Source organism: Cololabis saira, chromosome 18, assembly GCF_033807715.1.
Source record: "Cololabis saira isolate AMF1-May2022 chromosome 18, fColSai1.1, whole genome shotgun sequence".
Taxonomy (NCBI): Eukaryota; Metazoa; Chordata; class Actinopteri; order Beloniformes; family Belonidae; genus Cololabis; species Cololabis saira.
This window is the reverse complement of record NC_084604.1, coordinates 18,166,655-18,194,427: the sequence shown is the minus strand read 5'-3', so window position 1 is coordinate 18,194,427 and position 27,773 is coordinate 18,166,655. Positions and strand designations below refer to the sequence as shown.

Here is a 27,773-nt window from a genome sequence, read left to right as displayed (position 1 = left end):
GGCGGGGTGTACAGACAGAATTTCGTGGCTTTCCATCTTTTCTGTGTTGGCACAAAACATGCAGATTGATCATCCTGCTTTTGAGCGTTGACGACTTGTCTGTATAAATGTGTGGTGATCAGTCATCTTTGTCTTTCCTTTGCTTACAAGTAGACTCGTGCACAGACCTTTTATAGAGAATGGACATAACCAGCATGACATCACTCATTGGTTACGCTCCTGTTTTTAAGCTTTGAGCTCAGCATTTTGTCCATGACCATTTTTCTCCTGCAAAACTGGAAGTTTTAACCAAACAGCAGATCCAAATCCAGAGGAAATTCTCATTTGAAGTACAAACACCGCTCATTAGGGACATAAAGATTATATTGTAACCCCTGCCTCAAAGCATAACCTGCATTGATATATTTTCACAAGTATACTGTAAGAATTGCTCCTCACTGTTAATTGGGAAGAATCCAGGTATTTGTCTCTTATACATTTCAGAGTGTAAGCTACTGTACATACATATTTTATTACAAAAAACTCAAACAGCACCTTATGCCATTTCTGTCCTGAAAATAGTAGGAACCTGGAGCACTACCTTTTCTTCTAATCTGGGCCAGCTTTGAAGATTTAAATAAAAGTAAAGGTTTTATTGTAAATGTGTTTTTAGAAAAAGAAAACAATCAAAACGTATTTGAATATTGTTAATGTGTCTCAGAAGGAGGGAAAATCACTATCAGACTTTTTAAAAAAGGAACGTGCCACATATTGGTTAGCGCCGTCGCCTCAGAGCTTGGTCCTCACTTTCAATCTCAGCTGGGCACTGTTTATGTGGAGTTTTCATTTTCTGCCTGAGCCTGTGTGGTTTTCCTCACACTGTCCAAATCTTTGCGTTTTATGTTAACTGGTGATTCAAAATGGAAGGTCAACATGTCCAAGATGTATCCCACCTCTCGGCCCGTGGCAGCTATTATAAAATCCAGACATCTATTTTCCTTTTTTCTTTCCAAACCATTGCTACCCTTAAAAGAGAAAGTGTATGAAATGTAAAGGGCCTTCACATCCTGTGAAATATTGAAAATGGCACATATGTCCAATGTTTTTTTTTTACTGAAGGACCGGAACCAACTCTCCTTAAAGTTCCAGCAACTCAATGTAAAGGACTTATGAAATATGAGTTTGACTTTATTTAAAAAAATTGCATTGTACATTGATGAAGAATTTTTATTTCACAACATAGGATTGGAAACAGTCATATTTGCAATGGGTAACTTTAGTAATGATCCCCAACAAGTTTCCTGGATTAAAGAAGGTGTATATCTTTTAGTCATTAATCCAGTGTGTGCTCTATCAAAAATGACATTCATAATGCATTAAATACTGTCACGGCTCAAAAGGACAGAGAACCCAAATGCACAACACCAGGCAGAATCAGAGTCCAAGAGGCTTTAATCGGGTCAAAGGCAGGCAGGGGTCAAACCGGGCAGACAGGCAGATCAGGCAAACAAATCCAAAGGGGCAGGCAAAAGTCCAAGAACCGGGCATCAGGCAAAGTCGCAGGCAGGCAGGAACAGACAGAATGAGTGCCGCTGGAAAGCTAGGAAGGAATCTAGACAATCTGGCAAACAGGAAGGTGGAAATGGGCCGGTGTATAAGGGGAACTGATGATGAGGGGAACCAGGTGTGGAGCTGGATGGGGAAGCACAGGTGAAGGGAATGAGTGGATTTCTGGCTGATGAGGGTGGAAGGATCTGGAATGATAGGAGAGTCAGTTAAACAGTAGAAAACACCTATCCTACACTGTGAAACCGTGACAAATACATATCATATACAATGCAAATGAATGGCCTTTTTGATGCTATAAAGCTGCCCAAAGTCAGCTGGTATCCGTGAGAGGTAAATGATTTTAACTGCTCCAGATTTTACCAAAAATACACGCGGATTAAATATCTTGGAAGGTATAAAACCCTTGCCCTCCCCCACTTGTTCTAGGCTAATTACTCATAATCTCAGTACAAGAGAAACAGAGGCGTAAATTGGCTCTCCGTGAACCTGCACAGAGTAAATGACTTGGTTTTAATTATTTGATATATAAAACTCGAATGGAAAGCAGGACATGCTGGATGTTCCTAATTACACTGTAGCATCTTGGCAGTTGAACGTGATTTACAATTGCTTTGTTTAGTGAGGACATATATGAAACTAATCTTACTGTTAATTCACTGTGTTTTGTCTTCACGTGTCATATTAAAAATAAAAGAGAAGGTATTTTTTGCAAATGATGTTATTTGCTCTTCGGGCCACTGCCAGTGAGAAAACCAGTGTAAAAACTGATGTAAGCTCAATGTCAATAGAAGAATAGTTGCAGCATCATTATGTACAATATCATACTGATTATTTGCCTCCATCTATCATTTTTCAACTGTTTGTGTTGTGTTCTATTTCCCAGGACTCTTCCCAGCTGTGTTGAACCTGGCTACAATGGCGGATATATCAGCTAATGCTACATGTGGTTCAAACGGTCCAGAAATGTTCTGTAAACTGGTGGAACATGTACCAGGCCAGCCTGTGAGAAACCCACAATGTCGAATCTGCAATGAAAGGAGTACAAACTCATTTGGTGAGAAGGATTCACACACGCACAATTTATTTTCTGGCTGATTACAGAGTCAGGCTTGATAAATTAATTAGAGCATGATTAAACAGATATTTACCGACCGTTTTGTCTGAGGTGATAATTCCAGAGTGAGAGGCGGAATCAATCATAACTTGATAAGATGACAATACAAAATTAACCTGCAGTCATTACTCAAACAGTAACCCAGACTGTTCTAATATGACAGATCAACAATTTGATTAACCCCTTAGCCAGTCAAATAGCCAAAGATCCAGTGAGTTAATCTAGTATCCAGTGATTTACTGGTTAGTCTCATCCAGATTGACAATCATAAAAGACAGATGATAATACTGGATACAAGGTTAAAAAGTCAGCCTGGTTCCTCTGGAAAATGAAAAAAATGCTTTTGTTTATGGCAGTAAGACATCTATAATTTGCTTAAAAATAATTTTAAGCGAGTACATACAGTGTGTGTGTGTGTGTATATATGTGTATATATATATATATATATATATATATATACCGTATATATATATATATATATAGAGAGAGAGAGAGAGAGAGAGAGAGAGAGAGAGAGAGAGAGAGAGAGAGAGAGAGAGAGAGAGAGAGAGAGAGAGAGAGATCCAATAGTAGTTTATATTTTTTATGTTTTTAGCAGTGGCTTAGTATTTTAAACTATAGTTTTATACCGTGTCAGAATTCTGCAGTATGGTAACGCTCTCATCCTCAGTTAGGCAGAGTGGAGAGAAAGTTTGAATTTTACCAAAAAGAGCAGAGCTGAGTTATTTTGCTAGTGACAGATACAATGACTCTTAGAAATGTTAAACACTGGTAGCTAGATGATTGACTGGCAGGTGGCAATCAAAGTAAAACATTGCATATCTAAAGACGGCACTTTCACACCCTACACACATCTGATTCACCCCTTACATACTCATTTGAAGAAAACTGAATGGCAGCGTTTGCTTCATAATATACTAATAATGTGTTTTAGTTGGCATCTCTCTTAAAGCTATATTGTGGAATAATAACAGCACTCAGAATCTGGTTGGAAAAATGTTTTTTCTTTTATTCAATGGTGAAATAAAATAATCTGAGATGGAAAAGCAATGTATTATTTATTCTCTTATGTGAGGTGGAAGAATGCGGTTTTGACATTTGAATTCAAGACATACATCACTTTTAGGTATTTTACTGTACTGTATATAAAGCAGACATCATCTTTCCCATTGTCTGTTTGTGTGTGTGTGTGTGTGCAGAGCGTCATCCTATTGAATACGCCATAGATGGAACCAACCGCTGGTGGCAAAGTCCCTCCATCATGAATGGAATGGATAATCATTATGTGACCATTACACTGGATTTGAAACAGGTACATTTGATTTCACACGTTCAGCTTAGTCTGCAGCCTGTCTTCATTCAGTATTTCTCACATTGATTAAAGCAATAATACTATTGTTACTGGTCAAGAAAATACCTCTCATAATGTGATCAGGGTCAGATATAAGGTACTTTAAGTCCTTGAGTATTATAAATGTGCCATAAGTTGATTTCCATGAACACCATCCTCAACTTTTCTACACCAAACTATTTACCTTAAACATTACACTGTCCGTGACTATACATCTACAAGATATTTACTGTATGCAACGTATATTTTTTGCAGAATTACTGTGATTTATCATTGTTGAAAAGAATGTAGCTAGTTATTTGTCATTATTAAACTCCATTGCAACTAATTAATACTAACAGTAATCCATTGTCACCAGCAACACTTGCAGTATATAGATTTCTATAAAACAGTTTTATTGTTAGACTTCTGTGACTCATCTCTCATTAAGTTCATTGTAACTGCATATAAATAAGACCACTACAGTTGCTACTGTATTCTTTGCGAAGATACAGACCTTGTTTTATTTACCAAAGTTAAATTAAATTATAAACAAATAATAGATAATATGAATAATAACTGAGGAGATTTTACATAGGAAATGTAAGAAATCTCAAAGATAGCTTGAGGGCGCACCCTTAGTAGACGGATGGATACAGTACCCATATCGTATCACTTTGAACTGAGGGAAGGAATAAAGCACTGAGAGGAATCTCATGCAGACAGAGTATAGGATGGCATGAACCTGGAAAGCTTTAACAGAAATGTAATTATGATAAGGTTCAGCAGCCAAATGATAGCCTATTATTATTATCCTTTCTCTCTGAGTAGATTGTTATTGATTTTCATCAATATTATCTTTCCATAACAAAAATCAGGATTGGCTTTTTAAATTTACATTAACATGTTGTACTGTATGTTGTCATGGTGGACTTTCCTTGAATTGTGTATATAAGTTGTGTATGTTCTGTCAATCCATCCTTTAACAGTCATGCAAGTCCAGGTTAGGGGGGCTACAAAGAGGCCCAGAACTCCCTATGGCATTCAAGCGTGTCCTGGGTATTGCTCGGGGCCTATGAGAACATGCATGAAACACCTCAAAGCCAGTCATCTAGGGGGCATCCTGATTAGATCCCCAAACCACCTCAACTGGCTAATCTTCGTGCAGGCCTAATCCGAGATCCTCCTAAATTTGAGCCTCTTACCCTAGTTCATTTTAGCCACTTGTATCAGCAAACTCATTCTTTCGGTCACTAAGAACCTCACCTTTTGTCCAACTCTGTATCACAACAGATTAGAACAGTCTGTAATGGTGATTTTGCACTAGTACCTAATCAGCTCGGCGCAGCTCGGCGCGGCTCCACCCCTTTTTGTCCCCGTTTGTTTTTCCACAGCCAGGTGAGAAGTGGGCAGGTTGGGGTGAAGCTGCTGTGACGTACTCGATTGCGCAACCGCTTTGTTCGTATCGGCGCTTATGAGAAATCAGCTGGAGCCGCGAGCGGCTGAGAGTAAAACAGCTCGTCTACATCCCTTTTTTAATTCTTTCCTCAGCCCCCAGGTTTATGAACATCTGCACCTCAGAGTTGGATCACCAAACAGACGTTTGCGCTGTATAATAAAATCGCCGCCAGTCGCTCTCGCGCTGACTCCCGCTTCCTGATTGAATGTCTGACGGCCCCGCCCCCCGACCAATCAGTGGCGTGGAGGGTGATGACGCCCCCCCCCGACCAATCAGTGGCGGGTGGTGACGTCAGAAATAGTCCCGGCTCAGCCCGGCTGGAACCTCGCCAGAATGGTTACAGAAAAAGTATCTGCTTGGAGCGGCTCTACCCGTCTCAGCCCCTAGTGCAAAAGCGCAAGACGGGGCCGTGGCGGGTAGAACCGAGCTGAGTAGATACTAGTGCAAAAGCGCCATAACACTACACATGCAGCACAAATTTGCTTGTTTATTTCCTGCATACCCAGAATGAATCTGACCACCTACTGGCAATAAACACAAAACTCTTGTTCCTCGACTTCGAGACTTAATGGCTTATAGTAATGGGCCCAGTATCTCATACTCCTGGGACATTACCTCAGCGAATACCCCAAGGGACATGGTGAAATGTCTTTTCCAAGTCTGCAAAGCATCTCTAGACCTCTTGTAGAAGCTACCATGGACCCTCCAGGAACCTAGAAAGGGTATAGAGCTGGTCCATTGTTCCACAGCCAGGAGCAGTGGCGGTCGTCGCTTGATTTACATCCTGGGCGAATCCACCTCTTCCTCCATACCAAACCATCAACACCCAAACCTTGCTAGGCCAGCTGTAAGAACCGCTACGTCACGACGGAGCCTTGATGATTGTAACCAACCAAATTTATGCAACTACCATAATTAAACCACCACTGTGAGTTTAAAACATAAAGGAAATTCTGGATGCATTCTCACTGATTTAACCATGCAATCAAAAATACGTCTACTGTCCAGAAAAGATCTGATTCTGAACAGACTTACTTTAGTCCTGAAACATAAACGCTGTCCATGTTGATGGCGGAAACTTCCACGTAGTCAATTTCGGACTCAAAAAAGGATTTTGTGGCCAGGATTAGCGCCCACATATGTCGCAATTTGATTTCCATTAGTTGCTTTTTCATTCCTCTTTTTTGCAAAGGAAAAGCAAAACTCTGAATTTACAATAAAGGTACTGCTGCGGGGGGTCTGTGTTTCCATTGAATTTCTTTTCTTTCTATGAATGTAATTCTCTCTTGTATCTTTGTAACTCTATGTATCTCGTCCTGTGAGACGACGCTGGACTTTAAAGAGGATGGACGAAAATATCTTTAGTCTTTGACAAATAATTGCGATTGCTATGGACGCTGTTGCAAAAATAGTCAACATAAGCCGAATACAGCAGATGATCATTCAAATGATTATTCAGCGGCAAAGCCCTTATGTAATGCAGTAATACATAATGATTATGTAGTGTTTAAGCACACCTATATCATATTATTGAGGCAAAAAACAGCAGGAAACAAAATTTTGATGACATACAGCGCTGCCAGAGACGTGCAAATGCGGAAAAAGTGTTTCCATTACATTTTTGCGATAAAGTGGATTATCAACATGTCTGCAAAACCACCTCATGAAAGCGTATAAAGGTTTTTACGATATTTGGAATTAAAGGCATTTCCATTACAGGTTTTTCTCTGCAATATTTAGGTTTAGTGCAAACCTAGGAATAATTGAAACACGACTATTGGTTGTTATTCTGAGTCATTTCATGCTCTTATTATGGATTTCCTACTTCCAGTGTAGTGACGTAATAAATGATGTAGGGTTGGTGCTCTCCGGTGCCCTCTAGCAAGTGGAAAAGCCAGCCAGTTCAGTTCAAACCTGTTTGGACCTGGATCTAGCACTATCACCGGAGACGCTTTTGAGTTGGTCAAAAAGTCTTAGAGGACACAGCTCTTATGGGCCCCAAACGGCCCTTAAAGTAGTATTTTGCTGAGTTATGTTTTAGCCTAATTTAACAAGTATGTATGTTTTAGGTGTTGGTTAGCAATTTTTTTCAGTGTTTTTATAAAAACCTTTTTTTCTGCAGTTATTGTCTTACAAAAACAAAAAAATCAGTTACTATTTTTTTGACATTTCAAACGTGAAATAATTAGACGTTTGAATGAACAGTTTTAACTGGCTTGTTATTGACCCCCGTTCTGATGGGTGAATGCATTTTCCAAATTTTTTACTCAGCTTTGCCGTCTCCTATTACTGAAATGCAGCCGGATGCCGCTGCTTTTTATGTTTTTGTTCATTACTTCACTTTTTTCCCAACCCACTTCCTCTAGGTGTGTACCTCATCTGTACCGTTACACTCTATATCTTCAGAGCGTTAGAATCCCCCATCCACCAAACATCACGTGCACGTTACAGAGGCATGTCAACGAAGATATCCCTAGAGCCTTGGGAACTTAGGCAGATCTGCTGATACTTGTTTTCATGGTAACAGTAATTAATCATTTTTAGGTATGCTGTAGCGTAAATTGTCTGAATGTGTGATTTTTATCCGAGGAATAGAGCTTCCCAAAAGTGTTTAAGCAGCACTGGAATTAGTTAAACCAGCTTCAGCATTAATCATTCATTTGCATGGGTGTCACTCTTTAAATGTGGGTTCCCATTATTGATTTGGAAAGCTAGGTGGGAATCTCTGTGATTGACAGGCTGTGTACTGGCATGGGATAATTTAGGACATTAACTTTTAGCACAGAAGTGTGATTAAACAGATTAGACTCCAGCATTATAATGATTAAGATGTCATGAGATTAAAACTAATGAGGCAGGGACATTCCGTTTATGAGAACCCCTTGATTCATTGAGAGAAGCCAGTTGAAAGTCTCTATTAAAGTTCAACATATATTACTATAATATAGATGACTAATGAAAACAAAAATACTTGTCATAATTTTTCATAATAAGTAATACCAATATTAGTAAATAAAATGTTCAGAAGTGAAAGAAAAGCTGCAATTTCTTAGTTGTATGACGTCACCCTCCCACCTTATCTGGCTGTCATAACAATGTACTGCCAACATGTCTTTAAATGTAGGCAAAACACGACAGATGATTGACCAGCCAGAAGAGAAAAAGTGTGATAGAAATAAATAAGTGATTGAATGCATAAGAAGTTAAGACTGATAAAAATGGAAAGAAACATATCAGGGATGCCGAACAAAAGAGCAACAAAAGTTTTTCCAATGAAATATAACTGGACTACATTCAACATTTATTAAATACAAATGGCTTTTATGTATATGGAAATTTCAAGTCTTTAAAAATTATACTTTCAATAAGATAAACATATCAATTCTTATGTAAATGAGATCATTGCATTATTTCTTGAGACTGTTATAATGAATTTCACAGCGACAATAGAAACGAAGGAAGAAGCCAAACTGATGTGAACATTTTTCATGTCTTTGCCAATCATCAAATACATGGAACTTAATTATACTTCTAAACAAGAAATAAAACGGCAGCCATCCTGACATGTTAATTATTTTAAGACCATCAATCACACCTTTCACTGCTTTGTTCTGTGACTCCTCAATAATTAAATACCCTTAAATGGTATCGCACTCACAAACACACACACACACACACACGCATGCACACACATGTAGACACGTTACACTTTTTCACATCCAGCTCTGGAGTGATACGGAGGGTGAATACATCCTCGTACTTAAACAGGTACTCACTCAGTTGTGAGCTTAATGCTTGTCTGTGGAGCAGGTTAAAACACAAAGATACCGTACCCCCACATTAGTTCTCTTAGTTCGGGGGAAAATAATGAGAGTGTGTGTGTGGTTTTGCTGGATGAAGTTCGAGAAGTTAAAAATGCACTAAGAAAGTTACACATTGAGTGATTCAGGAGAAAATAAAACAAAAAAATTTAAAGGTTATGGTTAGCATGTTAACAGACTTTTAGCCTTTTGTTTGGCAGTTGCCTTAGCCAACGGTTAGCGATCACCACTTTCTCATCATGCTAAAAAGCTTAACAAAGTAATTGGTAGTTTTTACTAACCCAGCATTAGATAATCCTGGATGTAATTTCTGAATTTGATGCTGCAACGACATATGAAATGAGGTATTACACTGCACATTTTCGCCAGCTGCTCCATTGTGCCTCTGGCATGGATTAACTGAAGGAGCTGGTCGCCACGGCGAACTTTGATTAACATAAGTTGGGCATGTTCCTTTTTGCTCTCCGGGCATGTTTCTTCCATCCATTTGCAAAATGGTGCTGCACAGTACGAGGAAAAAGAAGTTTAAAAAACAACTGGAACTCATAGTCTGTCCCAAGTTGACCCTAATTGAGGTTTGTGGAGATTTCACACCACAAATCGACCGTACCAGAGTTTGCTCTGAAAGTGACCATCTCTTCAGAGACGTCTCAATATGCTATTTTTGGTCAATTACATAATGGGTTCAGTAACTTTCACATAAGCACATCTTCAGAGCATTTTAACTCTTAAGACTCTACTGTGTTGGATGGGTTGGTGAATGTTTGTCTCATCTCTTTGGTGTGAAACATACTTTCAGCTCTGTTCAGCTCCATTGAAGTCTTTTGAGGTGTCAGTTTAGTCAGTGAGACGGATTCACTAACTGACTGTTCAGTGTAGTGAATGAGCCATTGATGTACACATTAATGTGTCATAATTAGAGATGGGATTTGTTAAGAATTTACCGATTCCGGTTCCTTTATCAATGTCGCTTATCGATTCGGTTCCTTATCAATTCTCATGCAGTTGTATATAGTACAAATATAGTACAAATTACTTTGGTTGCATTAACACTTTAATTTCAAGGATGCACCTATATTGTGCACTCAACTTCATCTAAATCAAAGCTGGCTTAAACTGAAAACCAGGAACCTTTTCAAATGAACATTGTGACATAAATATAATCACAATGATCAACTTTTGGACTTTATCAGCTTTTATGCAGAAAATGTGTTGTGAGATGTGAGTGTTGGAGGTATTTCCCCCCTTTGATGTGATGAAAGCTCTGAACCTGTTGCAGCCAACCATCTCACTTCCGCATTGATGCTCAGGCAGGACTACGGTTGGCTGCAGTTCCTCGACAATCGCTGGCCGTTATCACTTCCTTATCTGTAATCGTTATGCTACCGCCCTTCACAACGCAACCATCCGCTTGAACCCAGCGTCGGGTAAACGGGACAGTCATTTTTCATTTCATCGTTGGGTTATATGAAATTGTGTATCCCGCTGTAAAAGTCTGACGGCAGATCTGCAGATATTTCGGCGGGATTCGGCTGAAAGAGCTGTGAGCAAAGTTATTGATGTGCAGTGGGCACGTTCCCGAGGGCTTGCCTCCACGCCATGTTAGAAACATTCTGAGCCAAAATATGAAGCGTATACATGAGGTCATCACGCAAATGCGTCAGACATTGGCACAACCGTTAACGGAATCGTTGGGCAGACGGGTTAACGACTCCACAGAATCCAACTACGGCGATTCTCAACCCTCGTCATAATGTATTCTTTTTTGATGTATGGAGCTTAAGAACTTAAACTTAAAAACTCAGTGTAGCAATGGTAAAAAGGGTACGCTTTTTTTCACGGACCAAAATGTGTGAATGTCAATCAAAGCGTTTTTGAGAGAGATATGGGGGGAAAAAAAGATAAAAGGGAGATATTGTAAAATAGGCTCATCATACTATTAATCCATGTTAAAAGATCAAAACTACTCTTTTTGGTATGATTTATGTTAACTTATATTACATAAGATTTGACCTAATTACATAACAAGTAGATAGTACCAGGGAACCTGGGAAGACTGGAGAATAAACCCGACCAATGTGCAAATACATATGTGTGCTTGAGAGTGTGTTTCAGTGAATCTGTATGTATACGTCTCAGTTGCTTTGAGGGAAAGCTATTTACCCTGCAGTGCACCAAATTTCCCTCGTGACTAGAGTAATCTCTTCTAGAAAATGACAATGGTCTTGTGTAGTGGTCCCCAAACTACGGCCCGTGGGCCACACATGGCCCGCCTCCACATTTGACCCGGCCCCCTGAACAATACCAGAGACGGGGGGAAAAAAAATAAAATGGTCATGGTGGTCTGGGGCTGCTTTGCTGTTTCAGGACCTGGTCGACTTGCCGTAATTGATGGAACAATGAATACAATTTTCTACGAGAAAATTCTGAAGAGGCATATCTGGCCATCAGTTCACGACGTTAAGCTCAAGTGCATGTGTTTTACACAGCAGGACAATGATCCAAGGCATACCAGCAAGTAAGGCTGCACAATTATTTGAATTTGAATCGCCATCACGGTTTTTGGATTCCCACAATCAAAACTATGAGATCGTGCGATTATTAAGAATAAAATATGGGCGGGCAAAAAAAGTTTCCTGCGCCGTCTACAAAGCAAATCAGATGCTCACTTGAGACCACCGTCTCAATAATTTTGTGTGCATGTATGCGTGTGTGTGTGTGACTGGCCACATGAGCCAATATGCCACTGACTCACAGCTTGTTGTCTGCATGCGCCAATAACAGCTGTTCCCAGAGCCAGCGCGTAACCTCACTCGCCTGATTTTTACTGGATAATAGGGCTGTAATCTCCCAGTCGACTGGTCAATTAGTCTATGCGCCCTGGCTCGACTAAAATTCTGATTGTTTGATTCTTTATTTAATTTAATTTAATTTAATTTAATCGGGTGGAAAGTACCAAGTTCTAAAGGGGGTGTCTTCAAAGCACACCTCTTTCACAGGTAAGGGTCTATCTTTGGACACCCCCTTGTTTTTGCTATTTTGTATTAGCCCAACCCACGGATAGATTGTAAAGTAGAAGGACGAGGTCCGGTGACTTGTTCAACTCATGTCAAAAACATCTCCACTGTGGCAGAATTTCATAAACATAGACGTTGGAAAAAAAGTTGAATGCAAACTTTGTAGGCAACAGTTTGGATATCACAGCTCCACATCAAACTAGGCTATCACCTGAAAACGGTAAGCCAACTTCTCACGTTGGTTTTGACAATATGAACATTTCAGAATTCACATATTTAAATGTTTTACCCTAATAATTGATTTGCAACTGAACTGCATCTGCCCGCAACAACGGTGGCATCTACTCTCTCTCTCTCTCTCTCTCTCTCCCTCCCACCTGTTTCTAGCTGCGGTGGGAGGGTGTTGTTTTATTAAATATATATTCTGGCATTTATCTGAGCCGTACCAAAATATGGGTTAGCTCCACTCCGGAAAAAAAATACTCGCTGCCACCATGTGCAGTGCAGAATGATAGTGTCGGCCAATTATTAAGTCATGACAAAACAATTGTTTTATATAAATTGACTGAGAAAAGTAATGCGCATCGTCGCAGGATCGAGACGCACATTTTGATGTATAACACACCTGGGAGCATGTTACTGTTCGGGCGAAGAAGCGGCCGAAGAAATGGCATAAATTGCGCCAAAATTACACGATTAATTCAAAATGGCCGATTTCCTGTTCGGTTTCGGCCATGACGCCAAGAGACTTTTCTTTAAGTTGCGACATGATACAGGTGTGTACCGATTTTCGTGCATGTACGTCAAACCGTATTGTTCAAAGGCACAACGTTTTCTAGGGGGCGCTGTTGAGCCATTAGGCCACGCCCATTAATGCAAACCATGAAATATCAAATTTTTCGCCAGGCCTGGCTTGTGTGCAAAAATTTGGTGACTTTTGGGGCACGTTTAGGGGGGCAATAAGGCCCTCATTTCGTCGGAAAAATAAAAACGAGGAAAAAAATAAAAAATAATTCCTACACATACAATAGGGCCTGTGATATGTTTACATGACGGTGCAATAAAAAAAAAAAAAAATTGGACTGAACTCATTGAATAATCGTGATCACAATATTTATCAAAATAATTGTGTTTATCATCTTGACCATAATTCTGCAGCCCTACCAGCAAGTCTGAGTTGCTCACAAAAAAAAGAAAGAAAGTCCTGACTTAAGTCCAATTGGGCAACCCTTAACAGGGCTGTTCAAGCTCAGAAACTTTCCAATGCGCCTGAATTAAAACAAATCTGCAAAGAAGAATGGACCAAAGTTCCTTCACGGTGATAAGAAAAACTCACTGCCAGTTATCAATAACACTTAACTGCTGTTGTTGTTGGTAAGGTAGACAACCAGTTATTACAAAACCACATTTTCCATTTACTCAGGTTAGTTTTGTCTGATTGTACAATTTATCTGATCATCTGAGACATGCAAGTGTGGAAAAAAAGCCAAAACAGCGGAAATCTCCAAGGAGCCAAATGCCTTTTTACAGCGCTGTGTTTGTGATGACCTTTTTACAATTGTACAGTCTTAAATTTCATCTTGTCATTTATGTTTTAGTCTGTCCCTCTGTAGAATTATGAGCTCTCAATTGTTTGAAAGCAGTCTGCTGTCTTTCCCAGATTGATGGACAGCAACATTTGCTTTTAAAGGATCCTGATGCCATTCTTCAGAGGCAGTTGTTCAGGCTTTGTAACACTGGAAGCCTTTTATGTACACTAACAGCTTTAGAGCACACCGAGGGTTAAGAAACAGAACAAAAGTAAACCGTTCCTACCTAAACTGTATTTTATGTTTAATGCTCTAGACTCTAGAGAAACGTACAAGGCACTAAGAACAAAACCAACAGCAGAGGCATCTTGCTGCACAATGTAAGCTATATTACTGACTAACAACTACAATAAACACAAAATTATGTTCTCAGAGTTTTTACTGCCAGAAAAATACATTCACTTGTAACAGGGACAGCATAAACTAAACATCTGCTGTTCTCAATGAAACTTTGCTGGTTTAATGTCTGACATTAGCTCATGCCAAAGCAAGAGAGTGGGAGAGATTGCAGCATCTGGTGTTATGTGTAGACTAGAAACAATTTAAAAGCTTAAGACCAAATTACTGCCCCGTCTGTGAGCGGTAAAGAAGAAAATGAATTTCAAATGGTGTTAGAAAACAGTATAGTGCTATTTCATCTATAGAAGTTTTAGCCAATGTTCACATCACAGTCATTTCTCTTGTTTCAACAGCTGTTATCATCTGTGCTATTTGGTCAGATGTGAACATTCTTATTCATCTCCTGCCAATTTGTCAAGAGACAACCATTCAAAACACAACTTCCTTCAAAACATCTCCTTGAACTGTTTTTAGGAGCAGTTCGGTGGAAAAGCAGAAAGGTTTATTTTTCAGTGAGATGGCTCCGCAGAGTTTCTGCTGCTCCTATGCCTGCATTTAGTTTGGCATTGGCCAGGAATACTGGGAGATTCACGTTATGCAGAACTAGGCCACCAGCTACTTGATCAGTCCAGTGAGATGTTAACACAATTTCATTTGAAGTGACAATAAACTTTTAACTAGTCTCTATTCCAGTTCTGCTGCGCTGACACCATGTCCATCTGTAAAGACTCCATGGTTGTGTGTGTGTGGGCAAAGTTTTATGTTTTTTTTATATATATATGTATATATATATATATATATATATATATGGTCAGTCTTTTGTTCTCTTGTGAAGAAATTGTGCTAGATTGTATTACGTGGGAATGAAACTTGATGAAACATTTATTGAGCCAGAGAGACTTTTTAACACATTTCCATCTGAGTGATCCGTAAACACCAGCTGCTCACTAAAACCGCTCTAACTGCATCCAAAGCACACTGAGGCAAAATGGATTCCTTAGTCTGTTTAATTGTAGGCTATGCAACCAGGCTGGACAAAGGGCTTAAATGGACTGATTTAGCACTAAAAATGACATTTTAAGTGCTCATTTGGCTGCCAATCCACCAAACACCATTCTCTAGTGTATCACTACTATTTCCTATCAAGTATGTTAGATGGAAAGACCAAAATGTTTAAAAATATGTGTAAATGATCATTACATTTTATGGTTTTGAGTCTGAAGGAAAATTGAGAGATTTAAATCCTGGCATGTAGGTAAAATTAACAACTTTTCAATACTTCAGTCAGTGATTTGCCTCCACAAAAATTCCAGTACTTTTATCTGAAGTAATGTGCAATGTAAGAATAATCAAGTTGAGTCAGTGAGTTTATTTTGGAATCACAGAATTATTCATCAGTGCAAAAACAATGTAGAGATTAGACTTTCATGTCGGGAAAAGTGAGTCACCCACTGTGTCACTCCTTCACTTGAACACTTTAGATTCAAACTAAGCTTGTTTAGAGACTGCAGGATGTTGTTTCCTTTGAAATAAAATCAGTTCTAAAAAAGAAAAGGGCTAATGCTCTTTTATTTGATGACACGGCCACCTGTTTCAGCTTTCACCCTTTTTTTTTTAAAGAGCATGTTTGCATATTTTCTGTCCTGACATCTATTACCAATGATTCGTCATATCACATTGGTGCTATAAGGCCAGTAATAGCTCTTAACAGACTGACTGTATTTGCTGTCTGGTTCACATCTCCAGCTCATTGCACTTTTAAGCGTTCCCTGAACATCTTCTGCCAAACAAAGAGCACTGTTTTCACTAGTCAGGCACTGACTTTGGATGAGAAACCCTTGCTTGTAATCTTCATTCCACTTCATCTGAAAGGAGCCCGATGGGGAGGAGGTCAGGGCTCTGTTGGGACCCCTCAAGTCCTTCCACACCAAACTCGTCAAACCATGTGTTTATAGTCCTTGCTTTGTGCACTGGGGCACAATCATGTTGCAATTGAAAAAGTCCTTCCCCAAACTCTTGCTACAAAGTTGAAAGCGTAGAATTGTCCAAAACTTCTTGGTATGCTGAGACGTAAAGACTGCCCTTCCCTGGAGATAAAGGATGTAGCACAAACCCTCATAAACGGCCAATACCACATCTGGCTGATAATGTTTTACTAGGATCTGCCAAAACCCACACTCATCCCTCAGACTACCAAACTCCACAGAAGACGTTTCCACAGTTTCCTAGTATTGGTGTGCCTCATGTCATTCAAACCGATACTTGCTATTGGACTTGGTGATGTGAGGCTGGAAACCCAGTCAATTAAGCTCTAACCTATGGTTAGAGCTTTTGTGTTTATAGAGGTTTATTAGAGGTTTTGTGTTTATATTAATGGCACTTCACCTTTGGACTCAGCAGAACCTTGGTGACTTTAATGCACCTCATTCTCAGATTTTACATGGTCTTCTGCTTCATTGCTGTTGTTTCTAAACACTTTCACTTCCTATGAATGTCACTTACGGTTGACTGGGGAATATCCCGCAGTAATGAAATTTGCAAAGGTAGCAGTCATAGTATGACGTTTGAAGTTACTGAGCTCTTTAGAACGACACTGGATTTGAAATCATCTTTTTTTTCTTTATTCTGTGTTTCTTTATTCTTTCTTTATCCTTTGTTATGTGTTGTTTTTTCATGCATTAAGCATTTTTTTTACTTCACAATAAGAAACTTTTACAACTTTTAGCTCTGAAAATTCTTCTAGATGCTTGAAGGTTAAGTCAGTTTTACAACACTAAGGGCCTGATTTACTAAAGGTTTGTGTGTGTAAAAACCTGTGCAAACTTGACAGCACCCGCAAACCAATGTGCGAGCTGATCTACTAACAGCGTGCAAAGACGACTGCGTCTCTGAAATGCGCAAAATTGCACACGCAATTCAGTTAGTACTTTTGCCCTGATGAATAATCAATATGGGGCGTACCCGGCAGAAATCCTAAATACTGGGAGGGGAAGATGCAAATTGGTCCATTTACCACACGCAATGAGATTTACCAAGCCTGAAAGTAAACACGTATTGTGATTGCGTCTGTTTTTAATACGTTTGAAAGGAAGGTGCTAATCTGCTGCTGTTGTTATTGTGGCAAGGAGGCGACATCCAAAATCAAAGAATACACAGAGAGAGAGTCTTTATTCTGCTGCATGCTATTTTAAAAATGGTTGCACAAGTTTTATTAAAGGCCACTTTTTCTTTAGTTCTCCGCCTTATATCTTGCCACCTTCTCTTAATGTGCCCCCCTCCACTCGCCCACAAGCAGGCCAAGCCTTTGTGCCAAAACTTTGTATTTTATTGATTATTTATCTTATTGAACGTGAAATCATCCTTCGTAAATTACATTTAATTAAAACCCGTGCTTATTAATCACAAAACACAGGTTAAACATCATGACCAAATCCGCTCCGACCCGGTGTGTCAGGATCAGCGCAGAGACTGCAGCTTCGCCTGAATTATGCTTCTGCGTTAAATCGACGGCGTAGGGTCGCGGTGCGGCGTGCGTCGCCGCGTACCCTACGCCGTCGGTTCTGCATTGGTGTGACGCGGAGCCCTACTTTTCAGCCCTACCCCTAAATTTTGCACGTTCCCTTGAGTGTGGTGGTGTCCCAATTCCTCTTTGCATGTAGGGGTAGTGGGCATAACGAGGGCTAGGGAGTATGAATCTAGCCCTTAAAAGCTAGGGATTTTAGATGCTGACTCGCTGACCGAGGGCCAGAAAAATTTCTCAGAATGCTTAACGTCATCATTTGCAGACTGAATCAAACAAAAAAAAAAGGCGGACATTTCTCATTTTTAGTGAATAAAATCAATATTTTGAGTTAGTTTCTGCATAAAAATGCGTTTTGATTACATTTCTAGCGAGAAATATATATTTTACTTTCATAATATTCACTCAGTGAATGTACATAATCACTCGGTTGCTCGTTGTTGCGTTGTATCTTCAGATCTCGGCAGAATAAAGGCTGATTTATGGTTCCGCGTTACACCAACGCAGAGCCTACGGCGTAGGCGACATGCGCCGTATGGTGCGCGTCGCCGCGTACCATACGCCGTAGGCTCTGCATCGATTTAACACGGAACCATAAATCGCCGGTGGCTCTTCTCATCCCCGAAAACATAGGAGCAAATTTCTTAACAGGCGTTATTTGGATAAACTGAGCCCAGGTTAGGGATATTAACGGTTACTTTTACACCTGAAAAAATATTAAAACTTAATAAAGTGGCATATTAACAAAGCTACAGTGGAAATTAAAACAGCTTCTAGCTCTCGGCTTCCTGATATGGTGTGACGTACTGTATGTGCAAACGTAACTACGCAGTCGCTTACGTACCCGAACGTAAACCACGCAGCAACGTAGCAAGTGGTGTCCCAATCCCTAGGGAAGATTACAAGGGCCCTACGCCTTGTGGCTTCATTTTGAGGGTGAAGTGGTAGTGGGTGAGGGCTAGTGGTAGTGGGTGAGGGCTAGTGGTAGTGGGTGAGGGCTAGTGGTAGTGATTGAGGGCTAGTGGTAGTGATTGAGGGTTAGTGGTGAACATTGGGATTGGCCCTTAGTCTTGCTTAGTCACTCCCTTGTTTTACTCAATTACTTCAGGGGATGTCTTAGATGGTTAGTTGTTTGATGAGATTCCAAAGTCACTTTGGGTGATTTTGGCAGATAGGAGGGACGAGAGACCATGAGAGACTTCAAATAAAATGTAAACTTATAACATTAAAAAAAGACCTAGAGTCATGTCACTTACACAATAATGAGCTCAGCTTAAATGATACGTAGGCTACTTGAAGCTAGATGTCGTGAATTAGATATCTTTAGCAGGACAGTTATTGGTGTGTTTATTTGTTGATGCTGTGTTGAGTCTTAGAGGCAAAAATAAAAAAATAAATCTCTCCTCTGATCCACATCTGATCAAAACCTAAAATATGACACACTGCAGCCCACGCATGTACACACACATACACGCAGACGTACACTGCATTAGGTAAGCTGTTTTGATCTATGTTTAGCTTCTGGAGCTGCCCGGCTGTCCTAAAACTGACACGCTCGTACAAGCTATCGTTGTAAAGTCTCTCACAGACACCCCATCCTCAGTGTGAGTACAGGTATCAGACATTCATTTTAAGCAGTTTGAATAACTGCTAGAAGGTTACTTTGTCACACACTCACAAACACACAAACACACACACATGTCCACACACTTAGTTGCTTTCTTCCTGGTTGTAATTGCTGCAATGTGACTGTGCTTCCCACACGAGAAAGAGAGATGGGTTCACAGAGAGAGAGGATGGAAGAAGACAGAGTGGTTCGGAGAAACAAGGAAGACATAGTTCACATTTACTCTGCATCGAGTCTGCAGTCTGTACACCTCCCCATCCTTCTGCCCCAGTAATCAAGTATTAATAGATGTATTTATTTACAAAAATATGGGAAAATAATTTGAATTGCTAGTACAAGACACTTTATAGTTTAACAGTATTGTTTATATTACGCCAACACCGTGGAAGTGTAAACAACAATGAACTACAATAATCTGCAGCGTTCTCCTGCTGCCACAAACAGGATATTTACCTTTGCATCGAGAAAAAGAACTTCTGGGTGTTTGTTTTTTTTTCATTTTTTAAATAAGTAGCAGTTAATTTTGATTTCACCTTTTTATCTTTGTGTATCTTCCAGGTTTTCCAGATTGCCTATGTGATAATAAAGGCAGCTAACTCACCTCGTCCAGGTATGTACTCTGCTTTATACTCTGCTGCTAGGTCTTAAGTGCTCTTACTATAAAATTAAGCAAAGTTATTGGGATTTACCTCCAGTTTGTATATACATTATCAGCTTCTATATTAAATCCAGTAGAATCCAGTAATTATACCCATGAGAGCCAGTGATCCTCCCACGGAAAATCTGCATGCATTGACAGCTTAAATAATTAGCATTTTGACTTCAGCCTTTAATAAGATCGCTGATCTTAAAAATAAATGATTCAACACATCAACAGTCCTACGTCTTTCTGTTCTGCAGTTGGTGCTGTTCTCTCTGAACAAGCACATTTAGTCTCCATCATGTGAGCAGGTCATAAACACAGTTTACGACATGTAAATAAGCACAGTTTATCCTCAAAATGCAACGTGTTTCACATAAATGTAAACTAATTACAAGATAATCTACAATCCTCCCTCAGAGTGCAGAGCACATAAGTACAGTAAGGTTAACGTAAGATTACAGTTGTGCTTTACCTTTACACTTTAAATTTTTTGTACTTTTTACAATCTCAATTTCCTTCTGAGCACTCCACAGATAAAAATCAAACAAAACAAAGAAATGAACTGAACTGGTCTCTGTAAGACTTTTGAATTCTATTAGTTTTGCTAAAATGAACTTCAGTGGAGAATGCAAAGTATTTTAGCCATTTTTGTTTTGTGTCATTTCATTATTTTTACCTAAAGACGTTGCCTCAGTCCTGAGCAAGTGACAGGTCTTTCTGTGCATAGAAAATCAATTTTATGATGTTGTGTTTTGTGGGAAAAAAAAATAGTCTTTTTCTGGACAAGGAAAACGTTTTTGTTCGCTGGTAATGCTGAACACTGTCTCCTTAAATATAGCTCAGCGTTAGAAGTGTGCCATTAAGTCAAATGTAGAGTCGTTTATTGCTTTCTGGAAGCCTCGTCATAGGATCTGTGAAAGATTTTGTGTATATGAAACAGCCATGTTGAGCCAGGGATTTATTCCTCCGACCATCCTGTAGGGAACTTTGGGTAACACAGTGTTGAACAGTTTAGGATGTAGCACTGTCATTAGTTCCTGAGAGCAAATAGGTCAAAAAAAAAAAGAAAGAACGACACAGACACAATAAAAAAATAAAAATAAACTCAGACTGGCAGGTAGTACAATATCAAAGTGAGCTAATCTGCGTTTATAGAGCGACCCCTCTGAGCTAAAAATGACACAAGCTCTTTCATGCTGCTTTAATGAAATGTTATACAGATATTTCAATGAGAGGTTATAAAATAAAGTATATCTGACTCATGATTATGATTAGAATAGTCCATTTGATGCCATATGAGGATGATGTAGCTACAGTGTATTTTACTAGATTCCTGTAGTTAAGATATCCACTTGCTGTATCAGTAAAAGATGGATGTGGGGCTTTTATTTAAAAAAAGCTACCTTAGTCAGACTTAACTGTATTCCTTGTTTACTTTTCAGACACAACTGAAAGAACAGTTTGAGTTTTTCCTGTTGATAGATGATGGTGTTGTCTACATATATACTCTGCTTATTGGAATTGAATATGTCCTTTCAGCTTTTCCATTAAGGCCTCTGCAGTACATTCACATTGCATGCAATCGCTGAAACTGCTGGGATATCACATTTGTTTTGTGTTTTTGAGAAGTATTGAACTGAATGTTCCGTCAATTTTCTATGTATATTAAGCAGCATGACCGAAGCAGCAGCTTGTATACCCATTATTGTTTTTATCGATCGTATTCATCCCCATGTCATATATTGGATGCATTTCATTATTAATATTTTTGTCCGCAGGTAATTGGATCTTGGAGCGCTCAATAGACGGCGTGACCTTTGATCCCTGGCAGTATTATGCTATCACAGACACGGACTGCTTGACTAAGTTCAACATAACTCCACGGAGAGGACCTCCCTCCTACACCAGAGATGATGAAGTAATCTGCACATCCTTTTACTCAAAGATTCATCCACTGGAGAATGGAGAGGTAACACTTAAAATGGTCAAACACTAATCTTGAGTACAAATTGATTGGATGGTTCCAGGTGGGGTCAACAGGGGCCAGAAATGGAGTGCACTTAATCATATTTTGCTGAGTGAGGTTTGACTGGACGTAGAGGAGAGTGGGCCAGATTGAGATGACTTCAGTAAAACCGCTTCCACTGAGATGGAGTTGGGGGTTGTTTTGTAGCTGCAGAGTAGACTAGAGTTTGGTTTTGTTCGACAGTGTTGGATGATTGTGGTTTGGCTAGGTTTCAGAGTTTTTAATTGCTTTAAAGTTAGGTCGTATTAACAACCCTGTAAATGCTCAACTATTGAAATTACTCAAAAAACAGTGGGGATGCTTTGCAATGTGTAAAAAGAAACAAGCAACAGCAGAACGTAGTGATCCATATTTTATCCAAAATAAAACATAGAAACATATTAAATGCTTAATACATTTTAATATTACATGCAATTGTTTTAAATGTAATGGCTGCAATACATTTAAAACAAATCTTGAGATATGGTGGGAACAGTAAGTATTATTAAAAAAAGAACACCTAGAGGGACATCTTGCAAACGGTAAGGTAATTGGCAAGCAGGTCATGATTTAGTATAAAAAGTAAAGATGGGTACAGGTTTAATAATCTATGAAAAATTGTGTCTACAGCTTGTGAAACAATATTAAAATAATCTTCCTCAGTGTAAAATTGAGAAGAAATCAAATATCTCATCATCCACAGTACATCATTTCATCAACAGATGGCAAGAATCTAGAGAAATCTCTGTGCACAGGAAAAAGTAAAAAGTCAGTGTTGGTCATTCTTGGGCTCTCTAATGGCCCTGCATCAAAAAATAGGTGCAATTCTGTTAATGAAATCACTGCATTTGGCTTGTATTGTGCTCAAGCACAGCATGATTCCTGGTAGCGGTTTGTTTGTGCATGGTACATGAGGAAGAGGACATGTGCCGTTGCAGTAACTGCTGCACGATCAAAAGATAGATAATCCAGAATATAAAAAATCTGAGAAGGTTGTATCTCATTGTCAAAATGGGCCTCAGAGAAACACCACTGTGCTGCTTCTCAGAGATTGTAATCACAAGCACCATTGAGACATTGTGACGTGATTGCAGGCTATAGATGCAGTCAGGAGGGAGGCTCAGTCTAAGAACACGGTCAACTCTTCCTTCCACAGATGTAGAAGTTGGTATTTGAACTTTATACAGAAATGCTGTTTATCTCTGGGTCAAATCTCAAATAAGGATGAAATGTTTGGTTCAAGAGCCTCCGTCTCTGATGATTTTAGGGTTCATTAGTACCGGCAAAGGAGGCAGCTTGTGCATGTGAAGCGAAAACATCAGTGCTGAGTGGTACAAACAGGTTTCAGACCAACATTTGTTCCCATCCAGATGTCCTTTTGAGGAAAGGCTTTGCATCTACCAGCAAGATGGTACTAAACTACATCCTGTATTCGTCACAAAAGTGTGGCTCTGTGGTAGAAGGTGCAGATGCTGCACTGGCCTGTCTGGACCCTAGACCTTTCAGCAACTGAAAATATTTGGTACGTCATTAAAAGAAAAATACGACAAATGAGACCCAGGACTGATGGAGGACATAATATCAAACAGAAAGGGCTCATAAAACGGATGTGACCTTTGGATTAATTGAATAAAAATTGTCTCAGTTCTGCAGTGACACATCTGTACGCAGACTATGCTCTGGATTCCAGGCTGATCACCCAAGTAAACCGTTTCATCCTTCAGAAACAAAACAATCTGACAAAAAACATTCTCTGAAGTGATGAGCTGCTGAAATCCTATATGAAGCAATCATTTCAGCACATGTGTTCTCAGTTCCCAAAGTACAGTACTTACAGAGTGTTGTTAAAGGAAAACATGATGCAACACGGTGGTAAACAAGCCACTGTTCTCACTTTCTTAAATGTGTTGGTGACATTACATTCAAATATCTATCTACCAATCTATCTATGTATAAAGATAGATATATCTATGCATTTACTTCTGACCAGTAATTAGCTTATCATTGCATTTTGTTTTATTTACAGTATAGCTTAGTTTTCTTTTCTTTTTGACAAGAGATTACTGTTTATTTGAGCTGTGTTATAAGTGTGGAGTTGCTAAAAAACAGTTCCTTTAAAGTCCCGTCTGCAGGGAGCAGACAGCACACAGACAAAACAAATCTGAAGCAGGCAGAGATCCCAAGTAGACTGCCAGGACAAAGGCTACAACTGCATGGCTTTGAGACTGCTAACATGATCTGAGCACCAGAATGATCTGATGGACTCTGTGTCTAATTAGTAGGAATGAGGGACGGACGTGGGAACGAGATGTTCAGTCAATTAGGCAATGAACACAACTTTTTCTTCTTTTTTTTTGAAAAGAAAATCGTTTTAGATAATAACAGATTTTTATTATCAAAAAATCTGTGTTTACTGCTGTGTTGCTTTGATGAGCTGTGTGTGAACAGTGGAGCAAGCCCGTCATTAATGCAGAAAAAATAGGACTCCCGAACATATAAACTTTCTCATATATACTGTACACAGAAGTGTATTAAAAACAAACAGATCACACATTTCAGTCTCCAGCACAGGACTCCTAATTGTCACTCGCCTTCCCGAGCTTGACATGGGTGCTGGTGTGCGCTCACATGTATGCGCGGCGTGTTTGCACTGTATGTTCTTGTGTCCTGCGGGGGAGCGCTAGAGGGGGCGCGAGCTGGGAGATGTCAAGAGCTGCAAGTAACAACAGAGGTGTCTGAATTCATGTGTGTGTGTGTGTGTTTCTGTGGCTGTGTAAATGTGTGTGTGTGGTTGACAGCTCCCTAGCCGTCTGATCACAGTGAAACCATAATGAGTCGTAGGCGATGTGTCACTGCATCGCACGCGGCCTCACAGTGTCACCCCACCACCCATCACACGCACACGGAAGCAGGCGCACATACACAATCATCTCCTTCGTTACTTCCAAGTGTGCAGCTTACACCCATAATGTGTTTCCTGTCGACACACACACAGACACACAAGCCCACGTAAAAATCAGCACTCTGAGACTTTTTCTTACAGATGCCAAATCTTGATTTTGGCCACATTAGTGACACAGACAGATGGACGGTCGGACAAACGGGCAGCGAGAACCTCACACTGTTTATTCTGTGGCTGTATTTTGGTTATTGGTAATGCATGAGATAATCCGAGGCTTCCTCTACTTCAATCTAGGTCACAGCTGGAACAATTCAGGGTTTGGCCTTTGATTGTACCAAAAGAAAACGGCCAAAATGTTAATTCTCTTCTACAGAATCACATATGTTCTGTTAGATTCTAATGATATTCGGGACTCTGTTGAGGGTGATATAATGTTTCCATGTTAACTTCATCAGTTATTAGTGTATTTAATTATTAATCTTTCTCAAAGGCATGCTAAAGTAAAAGGTGATGCTTGTATACAGTATAGTGGTGAAAGTACGTTCCATATCTTGGCGGAATTATCTCCACTGTCTCGTGTATCCTTTGGATTCTAAACAAAATATGTGTATTTTACACATTGTCAAGCATTTCTTGCTTCTTTTTACACTCTTTATATGATCAACTTTTTCTTGTGAGAGGAGTTGCTGAGATCAATCAGAACAAAGGGAAGATTCTCTGTTAAAGATATTTCTCAGCAGTTCGACTTTAGTACACACAAACAGCAAAAAAAGCAAAAAAGAGTTTGATGTGTCGTAGAGACTTGGGGTGTTCCACTGAAATATGATTAATGATTGCCAAACGTTGTATAAAGTTGCTTTTTGAAGTTGATTTTGCTTGAGAGTGGTCATTCCTACGCTGTTGTAACCTGTGGAGTTTAAATTGTCTGTGGCGTATCACGTTCTCATCCTTTTACAATGTGTTTGCTTAGCTGCTCGCTGTTGGAGTCGTGTTTTATTTATGTGGAAATGACCTTAGAGCTGTTTGTTATTAGACATCATTTTGGTGTCCCTACATGAGGAGGTTTGTGTGTGTGTTGGGTTTGAGGCTGAAAGTTGCAATTTTGCACTTAGGAGAGGGCAAATTTCTCGAATTAAAACACCTGAAAAGCAAAAGGGGGAGAGAAACGTGGACTCTGACTTGGGCTTTGTTCACACTGTTCAGATCATATACCTCGTTATGTAAAGATAATAATAGCTTCCAACGTGCTCGGACTGTTCCGAAAAGTCCTTGCAAAGCGCCACCTGACATTTTCTCATTTCAGGAGACCTTCCAACCAAAACAATTTGCTTACACTACAAGATACAATCCATATTGATATTTCTGCAATAACATTTGTAGCCAATTCTTAAAAAAAAAAAAAAAGTGAGAATCCCAAGAAGAATCCCAAAGATTTTGGTATTAACCTTAAAACTTATACTGTTTATGGATTTGACTCACATTTCCTGTGACCATTCCCTTTCAACTGGGCTAAAATGTTGCCAGTCTCAAAGGATTTCTGCCCGATACAGTTTTATCATTGCATGGAAAATAAAAATAAAAAAGCTACTACTTTTCCCTTCTTGGTAATATAAGGATCTAGGGATATGCATCATATATCAGCTCAAATGCTTAATTGCCAAGATTAATTAAATAACTACACTTTCTCTGTTTGATGGCATCACACTGGTGCACATTAGCTGTTGGACCAGCGCTGACTCCCAAACAAGTTGTGCCGTTAGAAATGATCTCCTGCACTTAACACAGCTTAAACTTCTAATTTAGTTGAGCTCCACAACCTTTTCCACTTCCAGCACATGAACTTGAGAACTGTGTTTTGAACTCTGCTCACACCTCATTCAGCGCTGTGAAGGTCAGACATGAATAGAGGAAACGCTGACCCAGCTGGAGGAGGAGTAGGACCTGAAATATTTAAAATGCACGTGAAAAGGCAAGGAGACTTTGCGATGCACTACATTTCGTGTAAATACTTTGACTATTTCTCTTACTCAGACATACTTATGCAAGTCTGCAAGATTAGAGGCTTTGAGTTACATTTGCTCAGCACATGATTACCGTTGCCAGAAAACTGAAAAAGTTAAATATTTTAGTAGAGTTTTCTGCAGGTAGGGTATTTTATAGTTATTACTTCTCCGTTATGGTTATCATGAACATCATAATTATTATTATTATTATTATAAATTGTGTCTGCTGAGTTGACTGCTGCTCTTAAAATGGGGTTGTGACACTACAGTGTCTGAGATCAGTGTCTTCCTGATCTCAATTTCCAACTTTTTCCAATTTTTCAGTTCTATTTATCAATTTAAATGCTAAACTCTTGCAATATGACACAGTTTAACTGTACAGCTATTTAGGAAAGAGAGTTGAAAAACCAGTGTTTTAGTTTTTTTCTTGTTGAGCACAAATGTGCCATCATGTAACAGCGAACAGTCCTTCTTGTTCCTGCTTCTTTTTTGTTCCTACGGTTTGTGCGTCTTGTTTCTCTGCTTTGAAAGTGATGCAAACATGTTACAGTCTGCACTGTGCCTCTCTCTATAGATCCACACATCTCTGATCAATGGTCGACCCAGTGCAGATGACCCCTCCCCCACCCTACTGAACTTCACCTCCGCCCGCTACATCAGGCTGATGTTTCACCGAATCAGAACGCTCAACGCCGACCTCATGACCCTGACACTTCACGACCCCAAAGATGTAGATCCCATTGTGACGAGACGGGTGAGGCTCAGCACGCAGACGCAATTTTTTATTTTTGTACATAAATAAAGACACGGTTTTATTCTGTAATATTTAGAGAGAATCTTTTAGGCGCCAAAGTTA

The 27,773-nt window shown here is 39.5% G+C and overlaps 1 protein-coding gene across 5 annotated transcripts in view; it reads left to right on the top strand.

Moving 5' to 3' along the window:
• The window catches only part of lama2 (laminin, alpha 2), a 216,933-nt gene that overhangs the window by 53,064 nt on the left and 136,096 nt on the right, over positions 1-27,773 (top strand). For all 5 annotated transcript variants that reach the window (XM_061707051.1, XM_061707050.1, XM_061707048.1 and 2 more), the window contains exons 2-6: positions 2,432-2,602; positions 3,862-3,974; positions 19,923-19,974; positions 21,786-21,976; positions 27,492-27,671. In XM_061707051.1, the coding sequence (XP_061563035.1) occupies positions 2,432-2,602; positions 3,862-3,974; positions 19,923-19,974; positions 21,786-21,976; positions 27,492-27,671 (707 nt within the window). The remainder of the gene's footprint in view (positions 1-2,431; positions 2,603-3,861; positions 3,975-19,922; positions 19,975-21,785; positions 21,977-27,491; positions 27,672-27,773) is intronic.